This window comes from Mustela putorius, unplaced genomic scaffold (assembly GCF_011764305.1).
Source record: "Mustela putorius furo isolate JIRA1106 unplaced genomic scaffold, ASM1176430v1.1 tig00003927_pilon_pilon_pilon, whole genome shotgun sequence".
Taxonomy (NCBI): domain Eukaryota; kingdom Metazoa; phylum Chordata; class Mammalia; order Carnivora; family Mustelidae; genus Mustela; species Mustela putorius.
In genome coordinates this window covers 743,257-766,197 of record NW_025422072.1, presented here as the reverse complement: position 1 = coordinate 766,197, position 22,941 = coordinate 743,257, and the positions used below count along the sequence as shown (strand labels likewise).

General features: G+C 37.6%; 1 protein-coding gene across 1 annotated transcript; it reads right to left on the bottom strand.

Moving 5' to 3' along the window:
• Positions 1-2,717: 2,717 nt before the first annotated feature.
• Positions 2,718-16,563, bottom strand: LOC101689005 (translation initiation factor IF-2). The gene is made up of 3 exons (XM_045069378.1): positions 16,472-16,563; positions 15,155-15,967; positions 2,718-11,811 (listed from the first exon to the last, which is right to left on the bottom strand). The coding sequence occupies exons 1-2, from the start codon at positions 16,561-16,563 to the stop codon at positions 15,253-15,255; spliced, it is 807 nt and encodes a 268-aa protein (XP_044925313.1). The 3' UTR covers positions 2,718-11,811; positions 15,155-15,252.
• Between the last annotated feature and the right edge of the window lie 6,378 nt (positions 16,564-22,941).

The window sequence follows — 22,941 nt, the reverse complement described above, 5'->3', positions numbered from 1 at the left end:
TCACCAAACTCAGCGACAGCTAAACCTTGTGAACTTCTCACCAAGACACCCACTTCTTTTAAGTTAGTCACATATAGGCACGGTACTCTGTAATTAAAACATTTAAATACCAAGTCTTACACCCCGTGAAGACATTATATAGCAGTAACTATTTACCAAAAGAAAATATTTTTACCTCCATAAATTTTTCTTAAAGTGACAGATCCCCTACTTGTCTTGGAATCTTACCACTTAAAATTAAAAACAGTAAGTGACTGGTACAAATTGGGCAAACAACCTCAAGTAACAACTGAATGAACATGTGAAAGAAGTCTTAAGCCTTAGCACAGCTTTGAATATCCAGCCTTTTGCTCAGAGTTCTATGAATAAACATAAAAAAATCTGCAAAGCACAGACGATGGTAAAATCTTAGTTACAAGGGTGCATCAATGTCAGGGTATTTAACAAGCATCAATATAGTACACGTCACTGCCTGTATATACAGGCTTCCTTTTTAGCCAAGCTAGATGAAATCTGTGTGGAAGGTGAAGCAGATTTACCCCAACAAGTTGCTGAACAATTTTGCCAGTTTAAGTGGACTCAATATTATTGAAACTATTTGCTTGTTTCCTGGTAATTGAGCAATATCGGTTCCATTTAGAACAGCAATTCTCAAAATGAGAAGGTGGTAACGGAATTATCAAGACAGTTTCTTTTAACCCCACATACTTAGGTTGCCTCTTGCCCCATCCATTTTGTAATTCTTATTCAGAAGGGGAGGGTACTGAGTGTGTGCATTTTGCAAAATCTATCAAATGATTTTGCTATATGTTCCTGGCAGATAACTACTAATCTAGAAAGATAAAACCAAATAAATTTGCTTGAGGCTAAAAATTCTTGCCACTATTTGAGAAATAGCACCAGTAAATCCATTTAAAAAATCATGAATTAAAAACAAATATGGCATGCTGTGAAGTCTGTAAACCTGGCGATTCACAGATCTGTATCCCTGGGGCTAGTAATACATTATATGTTTATAAAAAAATAAAAAAATTATAAACAAACAAACAAAAAAAAACAACCCAAGTATGGCAGAATAAGACTAATTTGTGCCCAATACATCAGATCCTATATATATTGTCTTATATAACCCTGGATATATTTGTAAAAAACTTTGTTAATTCAAAAACCATAGAAATGCTTGCTGTTTGAGCCCTGTTAGATAAGGTTCGCAAAATTCTCTCCACCCAAAAGTGTAGCTCTGGAGGTCTATATCCTTATCACTTTTTATAATCTTCCTTATATTGGTTTTAACTCTTTGAATGATTAATTCCTTCTGGTGGTGGACAGTTGAGGACTGGTCTCAATTAAAGTTTAAAATTTTTTCTTAGCTACCCTGAACCATTCAGTCTTGAATCCTCTTATTAATTGTATAATCATGTATTTTCCTAAACAATGTGTAGCTAAAAACAGGTTAAAATATTATAGCTACTCAAGCTCTCTCACCTCCTCCCACTTATACACACAATTCTCTGGATTTTAAGATATCAGACTTTTTAAATTAAATGGCCCATTCTTGAATATTGAGGTTTTAGGCACTTATCAACAGGTGGTGGGAGTTACAATTACTTTACTTATCAACTTATTTATTTATACTAGAACTCTCCCTTGGCCACGGAAATGCAAAGGTACATGTAGTTGACCCTACCTCACTAGAGTGAGGCTTCTCTCTCTGGTTCCACCTTTCTCCTTCACCTAACCTCCACCTGTTCTGGTCTCCAAATGTTTACAGCAGCACCCAAGGAATGGGTGCTTCAGGTCAGCACAGGGCCTCGTGGCCAGGCTCTGCTCTGCATCCTTCCATCTACCATTTCTCTGGGGGCCAAGGTCCCAGGCTGCATCAACAGTATTGTTATTTGGACTCTGTCCCTTCCTTCAGAAAACCCATCTAAGACAAGAAACAAGCAGTTTCTGTTTCCTTTTGTAGAAAGCATATACATAGAAGTGATTCTGGACTGGAAGTAAAATAAATGCACAAACAAAATTCTGCCCTTCAAAATTCATCTTCACCTTCTTTTATTTATACTTTACACTTAGTGATTCACACTGTTGTTAGCCTAATTCAAAGATTTCTAATTCTCATTATATTTCTTACTAATGACAATGATGATGAACTTTTCCTTGCTTTTTTTTGGAAATTAATAGAAATACAGGGGCACCTGGGTGGCTCAGTTGGTTAAGCATCTGCCTTTAGCTCATGTCATGATCCCAGGGTTTTGGGATCAAGCACCACATCAGGATCCCTGCTCAGCAGGGAGTCTACTTCTCCCTCTCCCTACTGTCCCTCCCCACTTGTGATCTCTCTCTAATAAATAAAATCTTAAAAAAAATATAGTCCTGTTTGTTGCCTATTGAAAAGGGATGAAGGCTGCAGAAATTTACTAGGAACATTTTCCCATGGATTGTGTGTATGTGGAAGATTAAGAAACTCAAATTCTAGGAAGAAAAGCATTTTCTTGTATAGTAAAGAACTGAGACTTACAAAACTAAAATCTTCTACTTTAGAAATTAAAATAAGCATTTTTTGTTCAATTAACATTCTCTAATAAAATGGTAGTGAGAAATAGAGAATTAGCCTGATAAATTGTGTGTATCAAGTTTATAGCCTTAACTTTAATGTTATCTTTTTTTTTTTTTGTATGCCAAGCAATGTTTATGCACTGATCTCATCTTATTCCTGCCATGGTATGATGAAACATTTACTATCATCATCATCATCATCATGCAGATGGGAACACTAGGCTTGAAGAGCTGGAATCATATACTCACTTTCCTATTCTGATGTTTTTTGTACTGTGAGCTCTTCTGAATCATTTGTGGTATTGGGGAAGGCGTTGGTTTGAATAAATATGAGATAGTTAATGAAAATTCAATAAAAATTGTGTTCAAATGATAAATTGGGTATAAAAAATTAAATGAAAAAACTTTTAAGAGTAAAAACAAATATCCAGACTGTTTGGTGATAAGACAATTCATTAAGTCATCCATATCAACTGAGATGTATTTACTCATTAGCCAAACTCTTCCTTAAAATAATACTGATTTACAATCTAGGCCAGGATTCCCCAGAAAGGAACTCTCTAAGCTTATCAGAGTTTTCGGGTTGTTAGTAGCCTACTCCCTCATCTGCCCCAGCCTTTCCCCTCCCACTCTGGCTGGCTTTCCCACCAGGGAGGGGGATTCCAAGGGTCAGGGCATCCTAGCCTTCAGGCTAATAAGGGACTTTCCGTCCAACTCCTCTCCTCTCATCTCCTTCCCTTCCCTCAGGCACATAACTGTCAGCAGTTCCCAGGCTGCATCCCTCTGACAACCTGCTGGCTCAGCTCTTCCCCACCTCAGGGTTCCATTAGATTCTTCACAAAGAGCAACTCTCACCTAGGAATACCCTCCTAGCCCTATTGAAATATAAGATCATATTTCGAGAGGGCCACTAGGTGAATTTAATATAAATTTCACTGTAATAATCCCACGGCAGAATTCAGAAGTCTTTGTTTTTTTCTTTTTTTAATCAAAGCTGTCAGATTAAATTGCCCAGATGGCAAAAATTCAAACATGATTAGTACTATACCTTCACAGTAATGAGAAATTATTTCAGAGGAACAAAATTCTATAATGGAAACTGCATCTTAAAAATATTTCTGTTCATAAATTTCACAATTTGAAAAAATCAATTTCTCATGTAGGTCAACTGCACAATGGACATGTTAAGCAAACAGAATGATTCTGATGCTCTTAAAGAAAGAAGTGAAAATAATCTGTTACTTGGTTCCTTATTTTTTCCAAATAGTTTTAGAAAGTATTTCTGAGTAGTAGCCCAGGTTAAAGACTTTGATTAACCATTTTGTAAAATAGTAGCTATCTGTAATTGCCATAGAATAGACATATTACTGACATACATAGAAACTGACTCTTTCTGAAATTATGTAATCATTAAAACATTTTTACAAAGCTATGCAATGATATGACCATCAGGTAAAATAAAATAAAAAAAACCTGTATGTATGATACAAATATTACCATGGTAAGATGCAGAATATACATATGATTTTTTTCTACTTTTCTGTATTTTACAAGTTTTCTTGAATGTGAATACTTAAATACAAATAATCACAAGAAATTGACCCATTTTAGACATAAGAATTACAGCTGACCCTTAAATAACACAGGTATGAGCAGCAAGAGTCCACTTACATATGACTATTTTTGATAAATACAGCACAGTATTAAAAATGTATTTTCTTTATGATTTTCTTAATAATTTTCTCCTCTAGCTTATTTATTGTAAGAATACAGTATATAATACAAGTAAAATATGTGTCAACTACCTGTTTGTATTATCAGTAAAGACTTGCGATCAACAGGCTATTGGAGAGTCACAGGTTGTACACAGAGTTCTGACTGTGCAGGGGATTGGTGCCCAGACTCCCACATTGTTCTAGGGTCAACTGTAGCAGCTTTCTTATCTCAAGAGTAATAAAGACAGTATCAGACATTCCTCAAGCATAGTTCTCGATCCAGGTATATCTTTGAAAGGAGAGACAATTGCATGAGCCTCTTCCCTGAAAGCCATCATTCTGCCTCAATCACTATTGTGTCTACTGCAGCAGCCCATCACTTGCTTTATAGGTAGTAAGGTACTCAAAATATATTGGCTGTATTTTTAAAATGTTGACAAAGAGATTATTAAAACACACCTTATTTACAATTATCCAGCATTCTTCTTTTGCAAATTTATAAGCTGATAGCTCTTTAAAAATTTTTTCCTCTTTAAAAGTGATCAAATAGACAAAAGTTAATAATTAGAGCAACTTTAGAGTCAAAGCTATTGTACAAAGATATGAGAACTATCTTGAGACCAGCTGAGGCTTCCACCAAGGTGGGAAGACAGGGAGCTCTGGGCCCTTGAATAGAGACTGGCATGGACAGATCTCTGAACACTGCTAAGCCCTTTTGCTCTGTGGATGGGAACTAAAGTACCTATACCTTAAGAGCTCTTCTGATAAGTGACAGATATGTTTGAGAAAGTACCATGTACAAGTTAGTTATTTTTCTTTATTATTTCTTTCTGATTATGAACATGTTAAGGGAGATTAATCAGAACAGGGTTTACTAATGGAAATAAACTACTAATGTCATTTGGGCTTTTAAACAGCTACATGATCTCATTTGACCTCACTGAACATCAATTTCCTCAAGTGTAATAAGAGAGTTAATCAGATTCTCTCTAAAATCCTTCCAGCTGTAAAATCCTATGACTCTAATTCTTTCATTGCTTTAATTTATGAGGTAGGGGTAGGAACCAAAATGGGAAAGGGTTAGAAGAATTTTTAAAAATTAAGCATATACAAATCATGGAAGCCGACTTCCTTTAACTAGTGTGATTTTTCTTAATACAAAGCAGCACCAATTACCCTGACTTCATTCACCATCACTTCCCACACCCACACATTTTTTAAAAAATAGGACTACAAAACAGTTTGAGAGTATATTTACAGACACAGTAGTCAGTAGCTGACTTATGAAGTTTTCTATAGAAGAACTTAATTATCTCCAATACTGTCTGGCATGGGAATTGGTTATAAAGAGCAAATGAATAGGGGCTCATCTACCTTATGCCTGTGACAGTGACACAGTATAGAAAACAGGAACAAAAAAAATTCTTATTCAGAGTCTAACTTTGAAATCAGGCTGCAAGACCTCCACACCATTCCACTTAGAAATGGCAACTTAATTTGAAATAGCTCACTGCATCTCAAAATCAAAGACACTTTCAGCAGTTTACAGCAAATTAATGTTTAACTTATATTGTTTGGGGCTATCAGTAGCTTTAGCTGCTCACATGAGGATTTTCTAGATTTCCAACAAAATAGCTACAAACTCGTAAAACCACACTTCAACTCAAAATATAGTTATTGAAAAACTCAAGTTATCATTTCATCCTATTCTATTAGCCTAATTAATATGTGCTCACAGTAGATGTGTGCTAAATTTGAACCACTAGGGATAGCTGATGAGGGAAATACAGTGTGACTGGCCCTAATTTCATTTGTAGATTTCAGCATTAAGAATGGAGGCAAAAAAGCTTAGGTCAACCAAACAGGACAGCCACAGAAGCAACAATGACAAACCACACACTACTGTTTTGTTCCTCTTGCATCTGGAGAGGAGAATCTGAGAAAACATGGGATGGTTTCCATTAGTGTCTAAAGGGCCAGGTTCTGTTTCTGCCTAGTTTTAGGGAAACTTAGTATGGTAGTAATCTAGGATGTTCAAATGGGAAACTTTTGATGAACAGTGGAATAAAGTAAAAATTTCCATGAATAGGAAAGGATAAAATGAAAAAGAATAAATGAGAAAGAAGAGTCCCCTTTCACCATTTCTATTCCAAAAGGGTAATTTGTTAGTGATTCTTGAAATGTCTAAATAATACGTTACTGCCATGCAATGGCTGAGGGGAAAAAAAAAGAATCTTGACTTTGTTTTACCAACGGGGATCGAATCAAACCTATTAAGATCAGAGCCCTCTACCTGAGACATGAATAACCATTTAAAAATAATTTAATTTCTTCAAATCAATACTTTTATCATTTGATTTGTTCAATAGTTTTTAAACTGGGTGTTTTTCATAAATGCTACTAAACAATATTAACTTTCTACTGAGAACAGGATAAAGAAAGAGACTTCAGGGGACCATAAATTGAATCTTCAGAAAATTTAAGGATAAAAGTGACCATATTTTAGATTTTCTGGGAACATCACAATTTCAGTGATTCTGTCCCAATACAATTATAAATCAGTAAGAGATACTTTTGGACCTGTCATCTGACCAAGTCATTAGAGATGATTTAAGCAGCATCCAGAAAATCCTAAATTCCCTGAAGAATTAACATTAGTTTTATATTCTGTGCAACAAAAGTGCCACACTTTTTTTCACCCATTCTATCTACCAAGAAAAGATTTCTATACAGAAGAGTAATTTTAACTCACTTTAAAAAATAATTAATGAAACTATCCTAGCTTAGACATTTTGAAGACATTAATTTAAAAGAAACCTACCAACACTGGTTGGCATTTTAGAGCCTGAAACTCCTAACTTTTCTTATTTTTTCTTTCCAAAGCACTTCTTGAAATTGTCTCTGGTATTTTTTTAAATGTGCTCAGAAGTCCTAGGGCTCTGGCAGTTTTTTAACTAATAAAATAAACACAGCAATCGAGTACCTACAGTTCTGCTAACAGTATTGTTTGTATTCTAAGCCCTATCCACAAAGGCTACAGAGAAAAATATCCAGTATAAACAAATATTACTTAGATACCAGTGGCATCTCAAAGCAGCACACCCAAGTCTCAAAATGCAAAAGGGAGAAATTTTCCACTCCCACGGCGCATAACTTCCTGGTGAACCTCATGTCAGGCAAAAGAGAGAGAAACTGCCTCTGTTACTGTGAAGTTGGGGAGGAGGTGTGGGTGTAAAGCAAATCAGTAATTCTCTTTCTTCATTTTTTCACCATCTTTTTTTCCTCCACATATCTCTTCTTTTCCATGATGTTCTCTCCTCTTCTTCCATCTCCAATTTCAACAGAAAAGATAACTTTGTCCTTTTATCTCACTACTTAACATCAGTCCCTAAACTTCATACAACACACACATACGTAAACACTACTGAATAGTATTTTCAAAGTAATGCACAAATTAGGGCCAGAAGAGTAAATGGACTGGGCTGGGGTTAAGGCTGGGGGAAAAAAAAAAAAACACACACAAAAAACAAAACATTCGTTTGTATTTGCAATGCCTAAACTTAGAGCTAAGAGACAAGCCAAACTGTAGGAAAAAAGAAACTTGTCCTGATAAATGCTAGGGTGAGGAAAGGCATAAAGGTCCACACGAATCACAATGAGGCAGTACAGCCCACCTCACCATGCAGCTGAAACCCATAGCAATGGTCACTTCTGATGCAATGATCACTTCCCAGGACTGTGGAGGGTCTCCTCTAATTTTGGCTGACCCTTTCCATGTAGACTCATCTTCCCAAAACTCTTGCACTTTTTTTTGTTGATTCTTTGCACTACTTTTAAGTTATCCACTCTGCCTATACTCATCAGTCTCCCCTCACTTAAGGCCTACCACAAAATAAAACTCTTCTCTTAATTGCACAATGATAATGACTCTAATTATATAGTATAACCATAACTATAGAGTCAAGATAATTAAAGAAACTAATACTTGTAAAGTGTTTAGAACAGTGGTAAATGAAAGAATGATATAAAAATTTATTAAATAAAATGAAAATAAATTCTCTGTGAATACATATATATGGATTCAAATGACAAAAAATTTTTTATGATGGTAAAACAGACTTCAAACAGAAAAGAACAAATGTCTTGATTTTGTATGTGTCATCAATCCAGATGAATTACTGAGAGAGCTTACCCAAGGAACCAGGCTTTATCTAAACATTTTGTACTGAGGCAATTCTAGCCTGGTCTTGAGATACTTATATTATCAAGGAAGAAATAAATCTACGTGTTGAAACCAGTTTACAAAATGGAAGTGTGAGAGTTCACCCTTACTCTAGGATATCCCCTATCTGACTATTCAGCACTGTAGTCATTTGAAATTTTTATGTATTATTTAGATAATATTATTTAAGAGGCTTCACTGTATATTGTAAAAAAGGACAAAGTTTCAAGTTAAATGTTTGGACTAAGGCAAAAGAACTTATTTCCCCTTGGAGGTGGGGGTATAATGAGATGAAAAGGACAGCTGTAAGTTGTAAAACTCGAAACAGAAAAAGGCAGAAAAAAAAGCACAATATGGAAGAAGAGACAATAATGAGAAAATAAGGTCAGTTTCATGAGATGAGACAGTTTAACATGCTTATAATATGTGAATAAATAAAAGATACAACAAGATTAAAACTTATTCCAACCAGGGAACAAGATATACTGCAAACATGGAGCTACATATGTGAAAGGTATAAAATGACCTCACAAAAATAAGAAACTCTGGTTTAAACTTTATCTTCTCTCTATAAAAACTGCTTTTAAGATAAAAATATTTTGAAAAAATATGCCTGGAGTCTCAAAGATAAATTAGCAAAAAATCAGAAATTATATGCTTTTATTTTTCTATTGACATTCAGCAAAAGCTAGCTAGTTTTCTATGATCGCCGGGAATATTAATTTAGAAGACTGTAAGACAGCTAACCATATTAAAAATTATTTCCATAGACTGATTTCATAAGTTGAATATCCAGAAATTTTTAAACAATTCAGCAGATGTTCTCTAGATGATAGTAATAAAATGTTAAGCTTTAAAAAAGAAACAGATTTGACTTTTTAAAAACATGTACATCATTTATAGAAAAATTAAATTCCACTCATAGCAACTCAAGGAATAAAATTAGAGTTTGCTATGAAAACAAATCCTTTGAATCCTTGTTTAATAAGAAGTACTAGTATTGATAGTTTTCATCTACACAAATGGAACTGAAAGATTTTCAGAAGTTTATTAAATTAAAAATACATAGTGTTGAGGTGATAAGTGACTCTAAATTTTAGCAGCATACCTCGAACTTTTGCCAGAAGTAGACTTCCACTAAGCAAGAAATTTCCATTACTCCTATATTAAGAAGCCACACCCCATACAACTAATGACAGGAAAGCGTTTCAATTCAAACCTCTAACACCATCCAGCCTGAAGCAAAGTTAAAAAAAAAAAGATGCAAAAATAAAACACAACTCATATTTTCAGAGAAGAAAGGAAACTCTTGCTAAATAAGTAGCAATTATGCTGAAGAATTTATATGCTAAGCACGACTGAATGTAAAAACACCAGAGCAGTCAACCATAGCTTTAGCACTTTGAGTATGATTAACAGAATGAACTTTCAAAGGTCAATTAAATGTCAACACATTTTAAAGAGATATTCTTCTTAAATCTGGTCAATGTATAATAGCACCTCAAAATTTAGGGATACCCTTCTTAATTTAAGTATAAATCGCATGTGATATATATACATACAGACACAAGTTTATATGTCACTAACCCGATTACTATGGAAAGTCATCTACTGTCTATCCTAGAATTTGACTGTTTTAATGTGTTTCCATTTATGAAATGATTAAAAGAAAATATAACTTGATTTAACATATAGCACTATCCAATGAAGATAACATGCAAAATTTTAAATGCTATGCTTTAAGGATTATCTAATTGCGGACACTATTTATTCCATCATAGGAAGTCAGTCACAAGATAACTATTATCTGTAATGCATCATCCTGCTACCTAATTCACCCCTACTAGCCTTCTGTGAATCCTTACAGTTAAAAGGCAAGGTAAAAAAGGTACACAGCATTCAAAAACTGCAAAGTTTAGCATTAGAGATCTGTGGGACAGAACAAGTCCCGAAGACACTGAGTGTCCATTCCTGACATTTTCATCTAAGAGCTCAGTAGGAATCCCATCCCACACAGGGAAGGCCAGTTGTCTCAGAACCTCAGAATGAGAAAGGACCACCATCATCATCTGACCCAAACCTTTCTACGTTCACAGCTCAGAAAATGTAGAACCACAAAGGTAGAGCAAGTTGGCTTTCCTCCCATGGCTCTTAGTAGACATCAGGTCTTTAATAAAACTTTTTAGTCTAGTACTTTCTTTCTGTATCAGATTTATGCTATACTTTTTCTCCCTTAGGACTTTAAGACCAGGTTCTAATTGACCAAATAGCCATGGCTACCACTGGAGTTAGGAGCAAGGTGGAATTTTAAGGAACTGATGATCTGGGATGGCTCTGAGGAGAAGTTGGAAATTGAAGAATGGTTAGAATCTAGGTGGTTCAAAAGGAGGCATCACTGATGTCTCTCTTCTGATGAGGCAAGCAATATGGGCTTAGGCCCAGTGGTAAGTAAGTAGGCCATACTGCAGAAGTTATGGAAAGAATGTATTTAGAGTAGGATGGGACACTATTTTTAAGGCCACCATAGAAACCAGGCAGAGGAGGTTCAATATGACATGGGGACACATAGAAAGTGATGGAAGTCTTTGATTTCAAGAAAAATGTTGTGAAGATAGCAAAGACTAGCCTTGCAATAGGTTTGCAAGAGAATGGAGGTAGGGAGAAGAGAAAGATTTGACAGGCCTCATAGGGGTCTGTCTACTAATGTTGATATTTTATAGGACTGTAAGGGAAAAGTGAGCTAATAAGAGACAAAGTACTTTGAAAAGTATAAGAGCTCTGGAAAGTAAAGGTATTTTTCAAAGTCAGAGGGCAGTGGCCTCTCTCATCACATCGCCATATCTGGATGGCATACACTTCTCCGAAAAGGCAAATTTGGAGTTAGATTCTGGATTTCTTTGGGGTTAGAGACAGAAGTCTCTTCTCTTCAATAACTCCAAAAGCTAGATGTCAAGAGGAGAGAAAACTGCCAGCCCTAAGCTACCGCAAAGCTGAGGCTCCAGATACTAAAATCCAAAACCAGGATTAACATTTTGAGGCAGACTAATTAATCAGTGTTTCTCAAAGTGAATCAAAAAATAGTATATCAAGTGGTATGAAAAGGGAGGAGGGTAGAGAAGATAGCGCCTGAACCAGGGTGACACATGAGGAAGCCTAGGTTATTAGAAGGGCCGCAGTCTGCATCCTTCCCTTGTCCCTTTCCCCTCTGCTCAACAATTATTATTTAGTGGTGTGACCTTCCCTGTGTCCAGAGTGACTTATCTCCTCCTGCGTTGTCTTCCTCTCTTATCCCTCTTCTACAGCAACTCTCCAGGGCTAAAAAAGAAATTAAAAAGTTACTATAATAAATTAAAAGTACAGATATGGAGTATATAGTGACTGATAATTATTATCTATCACTAATTTGTGTATTATATAATTCTCAAAACAACTCCTGTGAGGCAGGTACTATTATTCTCATTTTCCAAGGAAGGAAACTGAAGCTTACAGGGTCAAGGTTGCAGCTAAAAGTCACCTAGGTAGTAAGGGGCTAAGCCAGGAATTAAATCAGGTGTGCTGACTTCTTAGACTATGCTTTGAACTTCTCTCCTAAACTCTTCCCTTTTTCTTCAATAAACATGAAAATACTGAAATGCTGGGGATTTTATGGATACAGAGATAACAGGAACATTATATAGTTTTGTAGATGAAAGTTTTACCAATATACAGGAAGGGGCCTGGGTTATGCCTCACACTTGAGTGCCAAATTATCAGCTTTAGAACTCAAATCATCAAATATGAATGTTAAACTATGTTGAGGGGATAGCTTTCCATCCAGCATTCTATTTCTGTTTTTTCCCTTGGGGTGTTTTCCCAATTATCTTCCTGAAACCTCATCTCCTTCCTTGATGAGGAAGTAGCTGGAGGAGAGGGTGGTGGAAGTACCTCATAGAAGAAGGGGTCTCTTGGCCCTGTGTTCCAGAGCTGCCTTAACTCTGCTTATAGATGGTATTTTGGTTTGCTTGTAGAAGCAGTTTGTGAGGGGCTCCTTGGCCAAAGTTAAGAGATGAAGCCACCAATTCTGGTGTCAGAGGGGAAATGATCAGAGCAGTAAGAATGGGGTACGGGGGGAGGGAGAGAGATACTTTTCAAATGTTCCTGGGGGAAGCAATGGTTGCCATTAACCACTGGCAAGAAAACTCTTAACACTAATTCTCGAAATTTAGTGTGAGTCTCACTTTGGGAGGAGCTTGTTAAGAATACAGACTCTAAATTCTGCTCACGGACATTCTGATTCTTCAAGTGTAGAAAGTTATCCAGAGGTCTGAAGTTTTGCAGGTGCTACAGAAGATTCTGATACAAGTGGTCTAAAGACCACATTCTCAGATTCAGGTTCTAACCCCCTGCAAAGCTGCCCAGCCAGAAAACCTGCTATAAGGAGAATGTACATTCTACTGGGAGCTCATTGTTCAAATATCAGTGCTACGTTTTAGGTTGAGTAGTCACTTTTAAATAAGGCCAAGAGGCTTTCCACAAGTTTCCAAGCTTACAAATGTTGGGGATTACTTTCCTTGTCAATAAATAGACTATTACACAGACCCCTTAGGAAAACCAGAGTATCTTAAATATGATGTAGTCCACATAGTATCCCTCTGCACACATAGCATTTGTCTAGAGTGAAGACTTTCTTGGAAAGATGCTATTTCCAGTGCTTATTTTATATTTGGTGTAAGATTAGAGGTAATTTTCTCACTGCAGATTTAGTTGATTTCAAAAGGTATACTTTCCTTCACGCAACTGCTCTGAAAGTTTTACTTCATGTTATTTTAACAATGAGTTTAAGAATCAGATATCACTCAAGTGAAATATAATGGTTATGATTAGGTTATAATTAGACATTCAATCACAATGCAAATAGCTACTGATAATTTAAGAAACCTACCTTTTCAAAAGCTTGTGTTCCTCAAAGAAAGCTAGGTCATAAAATGTATTATGTTAAATCTATATTGCTATCTTTCTCCTAGAACCCTATCAGTTATCTTTGTTTCTTTCCAAATCTGTATCCCTAATTTTAAAATATAAACTTTCAGGATAGATACTGGAATTCAACTCAGTTTTTCTGCCAGTTTTGACACCTTCTTTCTTCCCCCTAAAGCATGATAATTCTCTTTAAGGATGGGTAAAAAGAATTTTAAATTATTTCATATCTAAGCACTGGGTATTTTATCCACCGAATATTTACTGAGTATATGTATGCACTTACATTAAAAGAAATCAGCTTTTGTTATTATAAGCTCCATGAGAAGAGAAATCCCAGTGAAGCACCTGACTCTTCATGCTCATGAATAGTGAAAAAACTGGGAAAATTTATCATTGAGAGAACAAAATAATTTATCCTGTATTCAGTACAGATGAATAAACATTTAATAGTTGAAAGAGTTTTGGTTAGGGAAAATGCTTGATTTCACTTTTCAGTGAAAAAAAAAATGCAGGTTATTATCATAACTAAAAGTTAACACTCCATTGTGTTGCAACACAACCTGTGATGAAAATATTCCAAAACCATTCCCAGACCAAACCTTTAACATTAATAAATTATCCAAATTATACATGTCACTAACACATCCCAACAAAGAAGATTATGTAAGTGAGCCATCTTGGCGTCAGTGATACTGAACACAGCAGCTATTTTCAATCCTTCATTAAAATTAGATCAAGATGTACTTGCATTATGTGTTACTGTTCCTGTAAGGAAGATTTACATTAGTTTAAGACTTACTTTGGTAGTAAGTGTCATTTTCTTTCCCTTCGTCAAAAGTTAGAGGCCATTCCCCCACTGCCCTCCACACAAAAGTTTTCGGAAGAAAGAAGCAATACAGAAAACTTACAACAAAACACCTGCCCTGTTTACTCTCTCCTATGTATAATAAAAGCCTTGTTCTCCCCCTAAACGGAATCCAGAAGGGATGAAGGGATCGCTGGAGGCACCTGCCACTTCACCCTCAAGCTTGGTTCTCTGTCTCCAGCCTGGCTGCTACTACTCCAAACGCTGCAGCCAAGTAGATCAGTTTAAAGAAGTGTTTTTAAACAATGGGTAGTTATTTTTCACTGAAAAAAAACCAAAAAACCAAAAAAACAAAAAAAACCCTCCCAAACCTTCCAATATTTACTGTTTGAAAGCATCAGACTTAGAAGTTACTTCTCCGAAGGCTGAAAGGTGACTCCAGGCGCCTGTAAATATATCCTGGCCTACTGGTTCATAACTCCTGTACCACGTTGAGGCCCAAGGAAAATCTCAAACCGAGATGTATTTAAAAACGTAAGACACCAGACATCACGTAGCTCTAGCCTCCTGTATCACGGATGAGGAGAGCTAAGTGATTAAGTCCCTTGTCCAAGGTCACGCAGAGCCAGTTACTGGCAAGGCTGGTGCGCGACCTTCTTATCTTTCCACCTCCCAACCCCCACCCTGCACAGGCCCTCAGTAGCCCCAGCTACTAAAAGGTTCCCACCGATACGGTTCACGAGCCAGCGGCATGTCAGCGACTCTTAAGCAATCGCACTTACATTTGCTCTCCCCGCCTGCTCCAAAAAGTATTAAAGGCACTCCCCCTGCTTTTTCCCCAAACCTAGGTGCCCCAGACAGCTTAAACCCATCGCGCCCCAAAAGCCAACTCACCCGCAGCCCCGGGCGCGGGCGCCCTCGGACGGACTCTGGCCCTCCCCGCAGTCGCCGCCTGGCGCGCCGCGGCCCGGACTGACGACTAGTCCAGAAAGTCACCGGCTGTGACCGCGAACGCCAGGGGCGGGCGGCGCCGCGCCGCCCTGCGGAGGCGCCGCAAACTTTTCCCCGTTCGCAAGTTGCCGGGCTCGGCGGCCGCGGACGGACTTCCTTCCCCGCTGCGGGAGCGAGGGGGCGCCCCTTCCCCGGGCGGGGGCCCAGCCGGCCGGGAGGGGGCTGGGCGAGGCGAGGACGGTCAAATAGGGGCCAGGGGAGCGCAGGCGCCCGCACTCTGAGGCGCGCGGGGCCGAAGCCCGGCCGCATTGTCTCCGCGGCCTCGGACCCAGCTCCGGCGGCGGCGGCACGAGCGGGCGCGGCCGGGAGTTGCCGTCCCGAATCTGCCGCCTCCTTTCGCCGCCGCCGCTCACCGCGTTCTTTGTGTGTCTCTCGCCGCCCTCGGGTCGCTTCGCCGCTCGCCTGACAGCTGATGGGCTCGTCACGGTGGGTCCCGCGTCTTCCCAGCCGCCGCCAGCGGAGCCCGGCCCGGCCAAAGGAGGAGGACTGAGGAAGAGCGTTGACAGATACTGTCTTGGAGCGGCCGCCGCCGCGGGGAACCTAGGACTGCCCTCCGGGCGGCCGGCGACCAGCCCCGGCCCCGCTCTAGCTCTTCCAGACCTCTTCCGCGCCGGGACCCTTCCGTCCTCCCTCCGGGTCTGCCCTCCCAACCAGCTCCAGGACGGCGCCCGGCGCCCCGCTCCGCAGCTGAGCGCGCTCGGTCAAGAATCCTGGGGAACCCGCCCCGCCCCCTGGCTCCCGCACCCTCCAATGATCTTGGCCTACAGGGGGAAGTTCCATCCAATCAAGTGTCGGAAAACCCGGCCAGTCCCCGAGAGTGTAGCCAATGGAACACGACTCCGGCAACACACCCGCCCTGATCCACTAGGAACAAACCTCTCTGAGCGTTGCGGTGCGACCCTGATCCTGGCGCCCAGAGCAAGTCAAGTCCGGCTGGAGCTGTGTCACAAAGTGAGCCGCTATCAAGGCAGGTCTGGTGCTTAAATTACTGTATAATACTATAAGGTGCTGAGGAAAATGGGGACGCTGGACGTACGGCTTTTGTAGGTCACCAAAATCCCTACCCTGAACTTTTAAACTCCTTTTGTGGCGAAAGTTCCTCTATGTGAAGGAAAACTGCACAAACACGTTGTAGCACTATCGACGGTGCAAATTAAGGCCCTTACTTTTAGAACATTGCTTTAAGGTGTCTATCCAGACAGCACGGAGGTTGATGCATTTGTATAAATAAGTTTGCCAGAACACCGGGTATCTGGCATAGAGGTCTCCTGCTCTAAAACGCGGGTGGTCATGGCACTGCCAACTTTTTTTTTTTTTTTTCCTTTCTAAAAGAAAATTGCGTTCAAAAGTGGAAAGGTAGTTTTAGATACAAATCCTCTGTATTGTGAACTTTATTTCTGTAATAAAGTCACACGTTATCTTCAGTGAAGGTTGGGTAAACTAGTTGAATAGAAAATTATATACATACATATAGGGGGAGAAAGAGAAAGGACCTCAGGAAACCACCTGCTATCCATGACTAGCTGTTAATCACAGAACTTTGCAAGTAGTAGTCGCTCTAGAGTTGTTTATTTGATATGAATAGGGTTAGTTAGCTGTTGGTATTGCCGGTCACATACACTTTATTGAGCTCTTTATTGAAAGCGGACTACACCATGACTGAAACAGTTTGTAGTAACACATATTTGCATTAATTAACGTCAAATCATACTTATTTGTATTTCAAATAGCTGTCATGTTTTAGGCATAGACTACCTGCCTAAATTCTGTCAGAAGGTCCAGATTGTGGATTGACCTTGAGCACATCTCATAATGACTAACTCTCTTGTGAAAAGACAATATCCCCAACTCTGCATGGGTCATCAAAGTGCAATGAGACCCAACCAAGATAGCATTTGTTAAGATTTTGTGAGACGTTGTGCCAAGTGCACAGCAGCCTTAAATGTGTATATACTTCTTCTCTGCTTTTCTACAGGCAAGGACGAAGGTAACTACTTACTAGCCGCCCAGCGGTATTTCCTCTGACTGCACATTCTTCCAACTTGAAATATTTTTTGATCTCATCAGTTTTCCCATAACTTAGATATGAATAAAACTCTGGCTTCTTAATTCTAGAGGAAAGCAGCACTCCCAAGCTTTTCCTTTCTTTTTTTCTTTTCTGTCTTTCTCCCTCTCTCTTCTTCTTCATCCTTTTTTTAATGGGTAATGTTTTAGGAGAGAAATTTAATATATCCTATGACTGCCAATGTGCGTAGTTTTATGCAAAAGTTATTAATGGCTAAGTCAAATTTATACCCATGTAATCAAGTAATTTTTGTGGTCGTTTATTAGGGATTCACTTAAGCCATTTGTGCTTAATTTTCCAAGAGGAAATCAAATGTGTATTTTTAGAGATATTTCCATGTCATAATATAATTTGTTTACTTTGTTCCAAAATATGCAATCTAGTACAGAAGTTGAATTATTACTTCAAACAAATGTACATATGGTAAAACTAGAATGTGAAATTTGCTAAATTTAATTGAACCAGCAGTTGTTATTTTCAACTAATTAACTGCACAGATTTCATTTTCTGTGTGAAAATTGTGGAAGAATCGATCAATATGAATCCAATAAACATGACTTATTAAATATATTTAAGTCAAAACCAGTGTTTGATAGTTTCCTGATAATTGATGACTCCAAACCCATTTATTACAGGAAATGAATATTTTATCAATAAGGTAATATTCCTGACCTCAACATGATATTTCATTCACTAAATGATATTTTCAAAGTTTTTCATCAATGATTTCTTCATCAGTTGTTCAATATGGAGCAAGAGAGCTGTCACTCTTAGAGAGCTGCCAGTTTTAACATACATTTAAATGTTTACTACAGAAGCTGTGACTTTGGGGGTAGTTTTAGCATTAGTAAAGATCATTTTTTTAAAATACAGAGACATAATGTCTTTTATAATCTGTATCACATGATCTGTGGTAATATGACTAATATGATTTTTTCTGTGTTTTTACATTTAAATGCTGTCGTATAAGATTGCTTTATCAATGAGTATAATGAATAACTTGATTCATATCTTTCAGATTCAGGTCACTGATATGCCTCTGAATTTCTATGTGTCTTGGATAAATCAGACTTCCATTTGACTTCTCTCTAATTCACTGAATCCAATTTATTCATTTGAAAATGATGTTATTAGGAATAGTGAATAGTATCTACATAGAGGAAATAGAAAAACAGTTCACTCATTTTTCTTTCTGATACTGACATAGATGAGGGAAAATTCCTTTTGTGAACTACAACATCAGATCCCTCTAACTCTTTTACAAAACTTGTAGTTTTTCTGATTTCTTGAATCTAACCATGCAGACTCTTCAATGTGGGATGTATTTATGGCAAGACACTTTCATATACATAGGGAGGAACAGGGAGAAAATTCCAGAAAACACTGGTGACGGGCACACTAGTCTTCCCTCCTCGTCTTTTGGGACATAGTCCCTAAGGGAAATTTCCTTTAGAGTTTAGTATTAGCAGAAGTTTGGTTTCCCCTGAATTGAAATTTTGTTACTTCTCCTTTTTATTTCAACTATCAGGAAGCTCAGAACTAAATTTACATCTCAATTTAGGAAGGTATTATGGCCTGCTTCATTGTGATTTTTTTAAAAAAATAAACATTGTATTTGGCTTATTATTTTTCACATATGTATTACTAGCTTTTGTATGCATATATTTTATTTAAGCTACCTAAAATACTTTCTCAGGTGAATTATTATATGCATGAATAACATATTTTAAACCATCTATAAACCCTAGTTTATGAGGGGTTGAGCTGAGCATACCTTAAGCAGAATGTGTAATGAGGACAACATGAAGAAGATTGCTATGGTTTTTGTTCACAAAGGAAGAGGAATCTGATTCACTAGGCATAGCATCTCAAGACCTTTTTCAGAGAGGCAGAAAGGTATAGAAAAGTATAGTACAGTATAGGGAAGCTTTATTATACTTTTTTTTTTAAAGATTTTATTTATTTATTTGACAGACAGAGATCACAAGTAGGCAGAGAGGCAGGCAGAGAGAGAGAGAGAGAGAAAGAGGGAAGCAGGCTTCCTGCGGAGCAGAGAGCCCAATGCGGGACTTGATCCCAGGACCCTGAGATCATGACCCGAGCGGAAGGCAGCAGCCCAAACCACTGAGCCACTCAGGCGCCCCTTATACTTGTTTTTTAAAGTTAAAGTTACTAGAAGAATTTATTTGTGGATATTTTCTGCAAACTCAGAGGTCTCACTGGAAAAAAAAAGAATATTTGACTTAAATATAAACTGAAATTCATATTATAAATTATACTTAAGTCATGGTCACTTCCCATTTTGCCCTTCAGTAGCTTTTATACTTAAGACAATAACCTCTAGAATATGTTTCAAATGCAATAAATCTTTTCACTAGGATCACTATACACCATTTCCTTCAATTTTAGTGTCTCTTTCAGAAAATAAACAATGTATCCCCCTGTTTTCAAATAATATTCTACAATGGCTTTATTTTTGAAAGACTTTTCCTGAGAAAGATATTGTCTTAGACTATTGCAGAGCTTCATCCTATCATTTTGTTTTGTTTTATAAGATGTATTTTAATTAAATATAACTGATGTATTATAAAATCATGTCCTTTTAAGATAGTGTCATTTAGGGGCGCCTGGGCTCAGTGGTTTAAAGCCTCTGCCCCTTCAGCTCAGGTCATGATCCCGGGGTCCTAGGATCGAGCGCCACATCGGGCTCTCTGCTAGGCGAGGAGCCTGCTTCCCTTCCTCTCTGTCTGCCTCTCTCTCTGCCTACTTGTGATCTCTCGCTCTGTCAAATAAATAAATAAAATCTTTAAAAAAAAAAAAAAAGATAGTTTTATTTACACAAAGTAGGTTGTAGCATCTCTTTTCCTGACAAGCAGGTAAGCAGGTAGGAGGTACTCAGTGAAGTTAAGAGGGTTTCTGTTGTGGTAGAAAGCTCAACTCAATTTAACTTAATTATAAAAACATTCTTTTTGTTTAAAGATTTGATTTATTTATTTGAGAGACAGAGAGAGAGCATAAGCAGGGTGAAGCAGACTCCCTGCTGAGCAGGAAACCCTTCTCTCCCCGCCCCCCCAGCCTACCTCTCCCTTACCCCTGCCTCACAACAATGACTCAGGGCTGGATCCCAGGACCCTGGGATCATGAGCTGAAGGCAGATACTTAGCCAACTGAACCACCTAGGCACCCATAAAAAACATTTTTTTATTAGCTCAAATACTTAACGGTTCACTTTACAGCCTTAACAAAGTAAAAGTAAATGTATAGCTAACTGACAGAGTTGGAAGGTGAAAGACGGTAGCAAAAATTGAGGGATGAGTAGAGGCATTAATAGTCTTATTCCACCTAGAGTGGTGTCAAGAAACTGGCTAAAATTTATTGGACAAGAAACAGAAGTTTCTTGTATATTTTATATTTTTATAATATAAAATATTATATTATATTTATATAAGAATATATTTTACAACGAAGTATATTTTTAGTTTTCTAGAGACATTTCCAACTTATTTCAACCAAAAAAACAAAATGTAAAATTTTTCATAAAAAAGTCTTAACATGAAATAAACTTACAACCATTAAAATAATAATATGATAATCAAAATTACAGAGGTACTTTGAAAAGTGCTGCAGTAGAAGAACTAAAACCTCACTTTACATAGATTAGAGTCAAGCACATCTCTATGTGGTAGATAGCAAGATATACTCGTTTTTCCATTATCCAAATTTTATATTTTTCAACGAAGTTTATTATTTAGTTTTCTAAAAGTAGACATAGTTAAAAGACTTTTCCTTTTTGAAAGTATTTCAGTTGTGTGTGAGGATTGTTGTCTGTTTTTTTTAAAAACCAAGTGAGTATTGTTTTTATGAAATTTTTCATATTGCAAAAAAGTCTTAACATGAAATTCATTAAAAAATAAATTTAGGGTATCAATATATAAATTAAACCACAATTATAAGGTAATTAGGGTAGGATACAATGTTTGGGATCCCAGTATACTGACATACAAACATTAACAGGAATATATGTGGTAGTTTTTAAGAAATAAAATATAATATAATGTATATATAGTGAAGTTATTTTATTTCCTTCAAAAGCAACTCATAATGTAATAGATTTTCTTTTTTGTACTTGAGAACAACTGTGCCTTTGGATCCCACAGATTCTAGTACAGACTGGATATGGAAAGAGAGTTTGTTAAATGCTTGTTTGTTTTTTGATGAAGTAATTGTATCCTTTGAAACTGTTTGACTCAGCATACACGAAAATTCAATAGAAAATGTGTTCAATTGTGAACTTCATAGCTTTGAGAAATGAATGAAAATTATGGAAAAAGATGGAAAGTTACAAAAGGAATTAGAAATTTAAAAGTTGGAATATTTGAAGAGTTGACATTTTTGAGCTTTGGGGGTTTCAAATTTTTCAGATACAATGCATTGTTAATTTTCTGTGCCAGTGAAGAGTGAAGGAGAATATGGGGGCCACTGTCAAATGCTCCTCCTGGGAGACTCTTAGAATTAGTTCATCTTGGGAAATCAATCTGTGGGACTTGCAGTCTGTGTTGTAAATAGTCAAAGCCAACGGGAAAACAATCAACAGAAACCATGGAGATAGAAGAGGTGTGTGGGTGCGCCTGGTTGGCTCAGTGGGTTAAAGCCTCTGCCTTCAGCTCAGGTCATGCTCCCAGGGTCCTGAGATCAAGCCTCGAATTGGGCTCTCTGCTCAGCAGGGAGTCCGCTTCCCCTTCTCTCTCTCTGCCTGCCTCTCTGCCTACTTGTGATCTATCTCTATCTGTCAAATAAATAAATAAAATCTTAAAAAAAAGAGGTGTGTGTATGCACATGTGCACAAGCAAGCATGCTCGTGTGTAAGAGGTAAGGCTAAGTATATGTTTGGATCACCTGCCAGTTGATAAGGAGCAGGATAAATCTAAAATGCAAGTCAAGAAAAATTAAAGAGTCATCATAGAAGTAAAAACTACGGTCACAATGTAATTTTTTAAAAGGTTTTATTTATTTATTTGACAGAGAGAGACACAGCAACAGAGGGAACACAAACAGGGAGAGTGGGAAAGGGCAAAGCAGACTTCCCGATGGGGGAACTCGATCCCAGGATCCTGGGATCATGACCTGAGCCAAAGGCAGACACGTAACCACTGAGCCACCCAGGTGCCCCATAGTGCAATGCTTTAATCCTAATATGTTAAGTTTTATTTTATAATGTACTGTGCCATTTGCAAAAAATGTGTGTGGAAAATACCTGAACTCTCATGAAAGCATTCTTATATGGTTGCGTCTTACCAAAGTTATCTGAAAATAAATACAGCAATAAGTGTTGGGTTTTCATTAACTTTTTTTTTTCTCCATTTGGAAAGAACCTTTATAATATGCAATGTCATTAGATCTTCACAAATTTCCCTCCAGAGAGAGAGAGAAGGCACTTGGCGTCGTATTTCAATTCAAAGACAGATTTCAGCTCTGCTACTTCAGTGGGATTCAACCAGGCCACTAATTCCTCTGGGCCTATAAATGAGGATGGTAATAATTATAGATGCTGTATCTCTTTTGCTGTGTTGTTCTGAGGGCAGAAGCAGCCAGTCTGTTTGAACAT